The 12,349-nt window shown below is 35.6% G+C and overlaps 1 protein-coding gene across 1 annotated transcript in view; it reads left to right on the top strand.

Moving 5' to 3' along the window:
* The window catches only part of LOC149153392 (uncharacterized), a 309,398-nt gene extending 302,675 nt beyond the window's left edge, over positions 1-6,723 (top strand). The window contains exon 9 of the mRNA XM_089438778.1: positions 5,773-6,723. Within this exon, the coding sequence (XP_089294904.1) occupies positions 5,773-6,171 (399 nt within the window). The 3' untranslated portion in view covers positions 6,172-6,723. The remainder of the gene's footprint in view (positions 1-5,772) is intronic.
* Positions 6,724-12,349: the final 5,626 nt, after the last annotated feature.

The raw sequence follows: 12,349 nt of genomic DNA, 5'->3' as shown, positions 1-12,349 counted from the left end.
AGAACACATGAGATCTCCAGAACCCAGAAATCGTTTGGAGAAATTCCACCTAGATGAGGAGTTATTAAAATAATTAATATTTTTAATGGGTTCCTAAGTCTAAACTTAGGAAAATAAAAATATTAATGTGTATTAATAAAAATATGGGTGAGAAGCTTCTAAGTGATGAGGATCAAGCCAGTTCTAATATTATCTATTGATTAGAGATTAGATCACGGTCATTGAATCATCAACAAGAAAAGTATAAGAGGCTTGAGGGTCAGTTGGAGAGACACCAAATTGATCAAAGAGTTCAATTTTTCTGGGGCGAGGTTTGCTGAGAAAATTGAGCTAGTGATCTGAGTTGCAGTGAGGGGCATTTCGGTAGAGGGACTTCAGTCCAAGGTTGAAGAAAACATAGCAAAGAGGCAGAGCAGGCCCAGGAGTGACAGCGCAACTCTAGAGAGGGTGATGCAGAGGCCAGAGAGGCTAACGTAGGTGACGTAGAAGCTAGAGGGGTTGACGCAGGCCCTTAGAGGCAACGTTGGGGTTTGTCTTTGGGGCAGAGAGAGCAGTTCAACATATCGAATTTTTGAGCAATGGAGGCTCATTGAGAGGGTGACGCAACTCCTAGAGGAGGTGACACAGTTCCAGCGCAGAGCTTGGAGCAGCCATCGCTACCCAGCATTGGGGACAACATTTGTCATCTGTGGGGTTTGATCATCCAATTGTTGGATTTGCCGAAATATCTGTCTCTAGATAGAGGTACTTCTGCCAAGGTTATTCTCTGTTGGGTGAGCCACATTTGGCACCCTAGTTGTATTCAAGAATCTGCTTAATAATACAAACCCTCTATATGCTACACCGGTTTTCCCGAATTGGGTTTTTCTGGGGACGATTGTCCAAAAATAACGGTGTCCCTTGTGTGATTGTCTCAGTTTATTTCAGTTCATGATTTGTATGTATGTGTAGGCTGCAATAGTGTTTTTCATCGATGTTTATGTAATTAAATAACTTGTTAAATGCAAAGAACAAGTAGGAGATGATAAACTAGTGATTGCAATAGGGGTTTCTGATGTGTAGATTCAAAAATTCTCACATAAAACTCCTTTATAGGGGAAAACCCAGTCAAAACTCTTCCTTCAGTAGATTCAAATTGAGATAAACCAATACCCTAGAACAAAAAACCTTCCTCCTCCACCAAGTCAGCTTTTCCTTCTGATAGATGATCTCTTCCAAAGTTACGAAGTACCAACTTCTCAAATGCAGCTTCAACCCAGAATTTCGACCCCCAGCTTCAAAATCTTGACCCAACTTTAGGATTGTAGTTTCTATCTAGCAAATTCCGTAGCTTCATCCTAGCAGCGTCACAACTTCGACCTTGATGCAGCTTCAATGCAGCTTCGCAGCATCGATGCAGCTTTAGAATTTCGTTGCAGATGAGAGAGAGAGAGAGATACCCAAAAACCTTGATTCCAACTTCCTTCTTGAACTTCGCACTTTTTCTGCTTCGAACCACTGCAATTCGAACTTGTGAGAGATGTGCTTCCAAATGAGCTCCAATATATAATGAGTTTGTGAGGTCAAATTCCATTGTTGAGGTTGACTTGGTCGAGGAGGCCTAATTGACCTATTTTACAATAAAATAAATTTCTTTCTTGACAAATAAAGCCCAAGAGGGGTCTTTTACATTATGACATGGACAAGGACACTTGACATAAACCCTAGAAGTCTTCAATGCTATGTTGCAGGAAACGTGGCATAGAGGTCCGTTTCTGTACGGAAACGGGTACGAAACGCGGAAACGCGTTTGGTACGGCCGTGAAACGCGTTTCCAGCCGTATTGCCACGTTTCCTGAAACGGAAACGTGGCCAGTACGGCCGGAAACGCGTTTCAGGGCCGTACAACCCACGTTTCCTCATTAACTTGTGTTTTTTAATTTTTTTTTTTTTTTAAATTTGTTTTTTAATTTACTTTTAGGGTATGTTAATGACTTCTAGATGTGTGTCTAAAGTTATAAAAGTGAATTTTTGCCCTAGTGTTGATATGCAGTTCATGGTAATGTTAAATTCTTAAAGTAAAAGTGATATTCTCCTTTATTTTTCATTTTCATCCTTTTACTTAAATTTTTAACATTACCATGAAATGACTCAGGATGTTTGAGAGTGGTTTCGCCCTCATTGGATTTCATATGGAGAAAGTAGAATTTTAGATCTCACTCAAAATCCAGCAGACTTATTTGTTTTTCAGGATTTCAAGATTGCGGGGATTGCGATGTTTCCATTGGATTTTATCATGTACTAAGGTATGGAACTTGTATTTAATCAAGAGAATCAAGCCCTCTATGCAGGGGAAACTCCCAATAATCAAGATCATGTAGGGTACTAGGGTATGAAACGTGTATTTAATCAAGAGCACTAAGGTCATTCGACTATGTAGGAGGAGACTCCCAATACAACAGTGGTCCTTCTAAAGAATGGACGTGGATGCAGAAAATCCTGATTTGGATCTCTCTCTTGCAGCCTTATAGTCTTTATTGTACTTGCACCCTCATATATTAATATAAATAAACGCTGATTTTGAGATTTGGATATATAATAAACGTTGCTTTTGCATATTCCGATATTTTTATTTTCATTATGTGATCATTCATGAGTAAATGTGATGTACATTAAATCTTAATGTTTAAGTGTAATAAATTATAATGTATCATTTATGCTTTATGATTGCACACACATATATATATATTTAAATATTTTCAATATATATATATATATATATATATATATGCGTTTCCTCGTTTCCAAAATTTGGGGAGGTCGCGTTTCGTATCGCTTCCCGTTTCGGAAACTCGTACCCGTTTCCCCGTTTCGTGCAACTTAGCTTCAATGGAGACTTTGACCAAAAACCAATTGACCCAAGCATAAAACCCATACTTTAATAAGTCAATTCCTTTAATTATAAAATTTCTTTTTCTTTCTTTTGACAAAAACATTACATCATGACTCAAAGACAATTATGAAGACCGATACTAGTTACATTCTTCAACACTTGGATGAATAAGGCTTGTATTCTGTGAACCTGGTCTGCCTATTGGTTAAATGGCATGTTGCAACTGAATCGATGAACCAAGCAGATGACTTGGGTTGATCTAGTTGTGTCATGGCCATGAATGCATAGAAGGCTGACTCCTCTATTTTCTTCGTGACATGAACCATGAATGCATAGAAGGATGACTCCCTGGTTGGTCTTCTAGTCAGCCAACCTCTTTTTGCAGTGCTCCTTCATATAGCCTACCTTGCCACAATAATAACAAGTAATGGTCTTTTGACCCTTAGTGCTGTCTTCATTGCCATTCTGGTCTTTCTTTTTGGCCCCTTTTCATTTGCCTTTAAAATTGGTAGCAAAGGATTGCTCAGAACCCTCTGTTTCACTATTGCAACTAAACTATTTCTTCCAGTTATCCTTTGTAAGAGCTTATTGCAAAACTCTCCAAACTTCAGGTCAACATCTGTAGCGGTGATGTTTAGGGTGTCAATGAAGTGCCCATAAGCATGTGGTAAGTTTTTCAAAGTGATTATCACCATGTCCTCTTCTTCCATCTTCTGGCCATTGGCCTCTAATTGTTCTCAGATGTTCTTGATCTTGAGTAAGTGTTGCTATAAGGATCCACCCTCACTCATCGTGATCGAAAACAGCATGTTCTTCAAAAAGAAGGCTCTTCCTTTGTCTGAGGTCTCACACAGATCTTTCAAATGCTTCCAAATTGTTGTAGAATTCTTCCTTTGCCTGAACCTTAGGAAGTATTTCATCTGTCATGGTAATTTGATCAGCATTACAGCTTCTCTGTCTTGGCTATCAAACTTATCCCAATCTTTAGTTGCAATAGTGAGTCGTGTGTCCTTGCTGAGAACGATGTCTAACAAACCCCTGTACTCAAAATTGGTCAACATACATTGCTACCACATATTGTAGTTCTTCCCAAGGAACTTTTGTTTTCATTCCAACATAACGTTGGTCAACAAAGCCATAGATGCAAGTAAAAAAATGCCAAAGAATAGAAGTAATTAGAGAAACAAATGTGCAATACCTGCTCTTCCCTTCCTGTAACTGCAATACAGAGGTAGTATCCTTAATATTGATTCTAAACTGCTATAGCAGCCAGGTACCACTGAATAACATGCTGATTTTTTATGGATCTGCCCAAAATTAGCTTAATAATCCAAGATCTATATACAGCTGAATTTTTTACGGATCTAGATATACCTGACCTCAAACAGTTCAAAAACAGTCAGATCTGCTAACATCAAAATAGTCAATTTCTCCTTGGATCTGCTGAAAAGTAATAAATCAACAGCTAAAACTTCCAAATCTGCAAATATGGGCATCAATATAGGGAAAAAAAATATCATCAGTCAGCTTCCAATTCCAATTCATCTATACTGTCAAGGAAAATGAGAAATAAGATATTATGGGCCATATATTAAGATTTTCTACTCTTTTTTGAGCCATATGACTACACTGTTGTACCATACGACTGTTGTATACAACCTCTGGAAATGATGGATGGTTTTAATGAAACCCCTTTGGCTCTTCAATGTGCTATGCCAGCAATCCCTCGTTCTATATCTACCAACAACAATCCCTAGGTCATCATGCACTCACACACATCATTTTAATCACAATTTTTTTTATGAGAAGAGCATTCTTAGCAAATTAAATTGGCTCTGATACCATATTACAGAAACTGAGCACATAAATGAACAAAGAAAACTTGAAAGAGTTCTTTGTATTGAGTGAATAGTGAGAGAGTAAAAGCTTTCTTATATAGGTTACAATTGCGTTGAGTCAATCCACTTTATGAATGTGCGCACATTCTAAAACATAAAAAACATAAAATAAACTAAAGTCCAGTTGAATTTATTAATGCTCAAGTCTAATACCTAATTGACCATTATTAAACTAATATTTACTTTAATAAGTGCTATATTATTATATTCACCCTTGCTATATATATGAGAAAAGTTTGCATATGATGTGTCTGATGGTTTGGGTTTACATTGATGTACATGAGTATATTTCATTTATTGAAATTTGAATATTTTATGTATGTTTTTGTTCACAGATTTTGTTTTCAGTTTTCTTCCTTAGTTTCAATATTTGGGGTCGACTGGTTTTGAGAACATTGGTCCAATGGCCTCCCATGGTCATTTCTCACAAGTATTTAAAAGGAAAATTGGTCATTGGGCAACCACATATCATAGTTTTCGCTAGACTCAAAACATTATAAAGGCGCCCTTATGTAGTGTTACCTTCTACAATCATAGGTAATGATTACATAATGTGCTAGAGATTCACATTTCTATGTGCTCCTCAAGCAATCAAATGTTTTTAGCAAATGATAATTAGATGCTAGAATGCCATGTTGTGTTTGTTTGCGGAAATTCTAGTTGCTGCAGTGGATCCTCATCTTGTTTACAGTATGCTTATGGGCACATATGTACTCGTTCTTAATCTAGTTGGGACGTGGTTATTTGAAATAAATGATCATCATGACGGATAGTGGTGTCTGTCTTATGAGTCCTAGAATCTTTAAAAGGAAATAATAGGTGGTATGTTTTGTGAGATGAGCTCAGTACAAGAATTGCCTAAAGGATAGGCTCACATCATACTCGTCTTGGTTGACTAAATATGTAAAAACTAATTCAGTTATTGTTTGAAAATAATGTAGTTTGATCTATTATGATTATTTCTTCTATATATGCTCTCTTATGAGTTCTCTGACTGCATAGGTACGTCATGGACCAAAATTTTATGACTGTCATATAGAGATTGTGAAAGGAAACCTTCATAAAGAAAACGAACATCCGATCTTGGGAGAGACTGCTCAAGAGATCGCCATAGTCAGGCTATCAGAAAATGATCAAGGACTTGCAGCAGGACAATATGTAGCTTTCTACAAGGGAAATATTTGTTTAGGATCGGGGATTATTATTGATTCTTGGGGAGATCATAATTTCCCAGTTTGCTCTAAGGCTCTTGAGATCGCAAGAATGAAAGACAAATCTGAACTAACGGAGCCAGTTAAAATAAAAAATCTCTCTGATAACAATTCCAAGATGAAACCAAACAATGGAAAGATTATCAGAGAAGTGGAGGATCTGAATTCTACAAAGTTTCTCAGCAATTAGTTAAACCATAGTACGTCAGAAAGCAATTTTTTGTTCAGTGTCAAGCACATAATCAGCTTGGTTTCTCCTTGTTTAAAAATCCTAAAAAGAAATCCTAAATTTAGAAAAGGAAAAAGTGTATTCACTTGATCAAATTTCCAAATGATAGCAGTTCGCTGAATATCTGGGAATCCCATCCGCTTAACACCTTTACTGCTATGTGGCAAATGTATCTATTCACAATATCCAATTAAACATCTTTTGTCGTTTTAAGGGGATATTAATTTTGTGCCTAATGGCATGCTTTAATGTACTTTTCATATTTGGATGGAGAAGAAATGTAGATTTCTCACTCATTTTGTCAAAATTTAAATGCCGAGGGACTTATCTTTGCCGGTTGTAACCATTTCCAGGATTATGGCATATTAACTCATGAAAGTATTCCCACTTTTTTGTACCCTGCTGGTGACTGTAAAGAATGAAAGACAAACGGTATATTTCCAAACAAAGAATGGAATTTGGCCAATAGCCAAATGGCATAAACCTAACCTGAATATGCACCAGCAAAGACAGTTGTCCATATATTTTTCCATCAATTATCTACAATTTCTAAATGGTTCCTTTGTTTTCAAAGTTGGATGCAATCTTTTAAAATTTAAAATTTATAAATATTAAAAATCACTGTACGTAAAGTTATTTTGCAGTAAATGCCGTTGCTTTCCACGTTTCATGCTTGCTCATTCTTTTGACCCCAAATAACACAGTACCTGAATAGCTTATTGGTGCAAATCTACAGCAAGTGCCACTAAGAGTAGTTTGGATTTTTAAATACGTGTGAATTTAACATTTATTTATGACTTCATTAGCAAGAAGCACAAACGTGTACAATTACAAGAGTGTTCCCTGGTCACCACTACCATTATGGCAATATCTATCACTCGATATTAGGGCAAACATAAAGTCCAATGGTACTTTGGCTTAGATAATCACTATTTCCCTCTGAGCACCCGATTTAAAGTTTTTTTATTTAATCATTATGTTGTACAAGTTTTTAGAATGCGGGAATGAGGCTATGGTATGGTTAGAAATTTCTTTGAAATTTGAAAGTGTATGTATATGTATATGTATATATAATGAAAGTGTGAAAGAAAGAAAGATAGCCTATGGGACATATTGCTTATTTATTTACTTGATGTATTCTGCGTTTTTTCTGTGAAACTTCAAAATAAATGCTTCCAACTTCTCGACAAACCTCTCACTAAATAGATTAGCCCAAGAGCTAGCTGCCAGCGTATCTGCATAACTTTCCCTGTTGTTTTTGAAGGCCTCACATTCTAAAACAAAATGTTTTTTTGTTTCCAGTTTTCCGGAAAAACAAAAAATGCATACTCTTTCCTCCCACACTTCCTTTGACCTTTTCCAGCGCCCTGTTTCACAAAGGAGTTGATGAGAATTAGTCCTTAAGTGAGCAATAAAAATTTTGGCTCTCCAAGAGATATTGGCCTCTATGTATGCTTTTGGTTGATGACTATGAGTAGGATTAAACACTTCAATATAGTAATTTTTCTTTCTTCCTAACTCCTTATCCCAAGTACGCTTGTGGAACTTTTCCATAACAAAAGATTTTATCTCTTTGTTGTTTATGGGACACGCTTTCAAGCAAATACCCCATTCACTAAACCATTTGATATTTTGTTGCATCCAAGTTTTTTGGCTCTTGCATAATCTATCATTAAAGACAACCTTAGGCCATCTACCCTCTTCCATTTGCTCATTTTTTTTTTAAATACCTTATGACTCACACCATAGCAATTGCTTCAATAGGAGCAATGCATGTTTCATATAACAAGATATCATAAGGAATTGCACGTTTAATCTTAAATTTGTTTGTAATCAAACGCTTCTGAATTTTCTCAATTTGTCTCCACTGCATGTTGGATGCACTACTGACCCATAGTTCACGACCATAGAGAGCACCGGAATCACTAGAAGCCCAAAAAGAGTTTGAGTGGTTTTCCAGTCCCATAACTCTGCCTCTTTACACCTATTTTGAAAAACATAAAATGCTTTCCAACCCCCCAATGTTCTTTTCTTTCTACAACCATTCCAGCTTAGATTTTTGTTGAAGTTAATTCCGAAGTATTTGTAATCTGCAACTTCTTCCAAAATGTTGCCTTCAAAGTAGAACTTATGTTGGTTATGTTTTCTTTTCTTAGAGAAGACCACTACTTTCGTTTTGTTGATATTGACTTGCATCCCCATACTTCTACAAAAATGCTCAAGGGATAATAAGTGCTCTTGCAAACCAAGAGCCAATTTAGCAATCATAATAAGGTCATCTGCATAAAAAGAAGCCTTATAACAAACTTGCCCAAATAGATACCATCACCCCCTTGTGAATTTAACCACTCCTCAAACTTGTCAATATATAAACCAAAAAGGGTAGGAGACAGTGGGCAACCTTGCTTGACCTTGATATCGCTTCTAGAACTTTCAGAAATGCCTACTGAAATTATGATTTTAACTTTCACCTCTTCATACAGCTTATGCACAATTGCTCTCAAATGTTTAGGAACCCCAAGTTCCTCCATTCTGTGCCCAAGCTTATCCCTAGGAATCGAGTCAAACACTTTTCTGAAATCAACAAAGCAACAAAATACTTCTTCCTTTTTCTCCCAAACTTTTTCAATGATGTGCCTTAAAGTTATACAATGATCAATTGTGGAATGTTTAGGTCTAAAACCTACTTGCCCTTTAGCACGCTTATCTCTTTCTTCTACCCACTTTCTAATTTTGTTTTCTAGCATGCTTCCAAATAGCTTTGCAAACAAAGGGTTTATCATGATGGTCTTATAATTGGAGGGATTATTGACGTCATTGCTCTTGAAAAGAGGTATTGCCAGACTAGTTGTCCAATCTGTGGGGAGCCCTTGTTGTATGATATTGTTGAAGATTTTTGTAATGTGAGGTGCAAGAATCTTTGAGCCCCACTTTTGATATTTTGATTGGAGTTCAGGTAAGTCTTTTGCTTTTCCAACACCCAACTTCTCGATACCCATCTCTACCTCTTGTTCCATGAAGAGTTCAATGTCAGTGTTGACCAAAGGAGGAGGGTCAACCTTGGGACCCTGCTCATAGAGTTGTCTTGCATAGTCAAACCATTTAGTGTTGACCAAGGGAGGAGGGTCAACCTTGGGAACCTGCTCATAGAGTTGTCTTGCATAGTCAAACCATTTAGAAGACGTAATATTATTTCCAATTTGTATCTTTTTTGGTTGGAGCTCCTTCCAAAATAATTTGGGATTATTTTTTCCAAGGAAGATTAGTTCTTCCCTCATTGAAACCATGAAATCGGCGTTTTTCTTGCTTAATAAATGCTTGTAAGCTTTGAGCTTTATGTTATCTTTGTTTGACTCTTTCCACATTCTCTTTTCCTTTTTTCATTCCTTTTTGTATAATAAAAATACTAAATACCTCATCATAGTGGTATCCATTTTTCAATGAATATTAAACAACATGACACCAAACATGAATCTATAGAAGTTGAAACAACCCAATCATATTTGAATTCCAATACTTAAATGTGCCACAAACTTTATTTATTTATTAATAATAATCATAAAACCAATGGGTACATAGTACAAAAGGAAAATTATCAAAGTGGGGAAATCTGAAAATCCCGAGGGTAAAACCTAAATTTCAAAAAAATATGAAAATAGCACAACTTCCTATTCAAATTATAAGTCATTAATTATTATATATTTAATGTTGATTTGTAATTTCGATTATTTGGTGACATTGCGAATAAAAATGGCATTTCAATATTAATTTCCTTTTCATACTTATTAGGTCAGTAACTAGACTTTTGGAGCTTTCCCTAAATGCATCTTTTCATGGGTTGTAAGAGTAACTTGGTATTATTTTATTTATAAGCTTAAAAAATAAAATGAATTAGAGGTTAGATCTAAGCAATAATTTAAGTAACCTTTGAGTTTACAAGGTATTTATTTAATGTATTGGCTCATGATTTCAATAACTAAAGATATAATAGAGGTCATAAAATAGCCTTTGGTTTTATGAATAATCACTTTTAAGTAAAGACTCGTCTCATTTTGATAGCTAAATATATGATATAATTATATGATCAATGTTAATTGTTAAAACAATCAATTTATTTTTTAGAAGTCACTCTTTAAGTATTCACCATATAATGGGTTTTTTATCTTAAATCATACTTATCACAACACTTATGAAACATACATGAAATGAAATTAGCAAATTAAAATTTTAAATGATTCTAGATAATGTGAATGAATAAATAACTAGCAAAATAAAATTTTAAATGATTCTAGATAATGTGAAGGAATAAATACACAGTTTGCATGTGTGGTATACATATAATAATTATAATGGACCATTAGAAAATGCTCAAGTGAGAACTACATTGGACATGTTGTTAATTGTTCTCATAATAGATCTGATTTATTTTACTTCAACAATTTCTTAAAACCATAGAAAATATTTATCTCAAATATATCTGAATTTGATGAAAAATAAAGACACTAATATATTAACTTAAAAGTGCAGTGGAAATAAAATGAGAGATCAATCACACCAAAACAATAAATTTACACCCAACACAATCTTCCATCGTTAAATTTCTTGGGGAAATTATTGGGTTAGACCCACAACGAATATATAGAAAAATATAGTTGTTGGGCATTTGGAAACTTGGCTCCACTGGGAAAATGGCCTCAAATAATTCAGCCTCTAGAAATTAAACCACCTGAAGCAAATTGGCCCTAGAGAATTAACTGTCTCACCAGCAAATCAGACTCCCTTTCTCCCCATCTAGTACAACCATTGTGTAATAGAGAAATTTGTCTCTCTAGATATTTTGGCCTCCATAGTTCAACCCTTTTCTTCAGCAACTTGGACCCCTCTTTCTTGAACTTGGCCTGCTTGAATTTCTCTCGAAAGTCCGTATTGCACTTCTTCTCACTTCTCTTTAGTTTAGTCAAGCCTCTCTCTCTAGAGAAAATCACTTCCCCCACAATTATGTGTCTTCACCTTTCCCTTAGGCTTATTTTATAATTTCATTAAGCCAAAATTCCTAATCATATTCTCCTAAGTGATCAATGGCTAGGATTAAATCCTAAGCCTCACTTGAAATCAACAATTGAGATCATATCTAAATGACTTGAATAATTTTTTGATTTATCCTTGGAATTTTGGCCTAATAGTCCATAATAATTAATTAAATTGATTATTGTAATTTTCCTAAGCTAACCTTAGGAAATAAATCATAATATTACTTACTCCACCAAACATGCACCTAAAGAGGCAATCAAATGTCTTCTATATGCGAAGATACCAAGCCTATGTAGAAGACCTTCTAAAGCTACAAAAAATTCAACACTTCCTCGTAGTAAGGAAAGGATTCTCCAAAACCCCTAGCTTATATCTATAAAAACAAAATTCCCCTTCACTAGAGACTTAATGAGAATGTCTAATACCTGCTCCTCTGTGGGGATGTATTGCAATCTCACAACACCTCTTTGGACCTTGTCTTCAATAAAGTGGTATTTGATCTCTATATACTTGGCCCTATCATGAAACACTAGATTCTTAGAGAGCTTAATGCAACTTTGATTATTACACTGAATCATAGTTGGACCCATCTCAAGACCAAATATTCTTATGAGCATCTTATGAAGCCATATGACCTCACAACTTGCCAGGGTTGTTGCCATGTACTATACCTTTATTGAGCTAAGTGCCACTGAGTGTTGCTTCCTTCTATACCACGAGATCATGGTTGATCCCATGTTGAAACAACATCCAAAAATAGATTTCATTTCCATTGCACTCTTTGCCCAATCAAAATCTGTGTACCCCTACAACTCCATTCCACAAATTTTGGCATATCTCAATGCAAAGTCCAATGTACCACGAAGGTACCTGAGCACATGCTTTGCTTCCACCCAATGAACCCTCCTTAGCTCCACCATGCACTGCCTATGTATTCTATGCAAAACAAATATTCGGTCTGATGTTGACCAGATACATCAAGGACATAATCAACTGTCTATGCAAAGTGGGATCCATGAACTCACCTCAGAAGTGGTTAGCTTCCTCAAGTTGGTGATCATAGGTGTAGACATTGACTTGCAATCGTTTATCTTGAATCTCCTCATAA

Source organism: Pinus tabuliformis, chromosome 9 (assembly GCF_031772625.1).
Source record: "Pinus tabuliformis cultivar Carrire ecotype Pingquan chromosome 9, CPIR1, whole genome shotgun sequence".
Taxonomy (NCBI): Eukaryota; Viridiplantae; Streptophyta; class Pinopsida; order Pinales; family Pinaceae; genus Pinus; species Pinus tabuliformis.
Note: the sequence above shows the minus strand (reverse complement) of the source record. Positions and strands in the feature narration are given on the sequence as shown.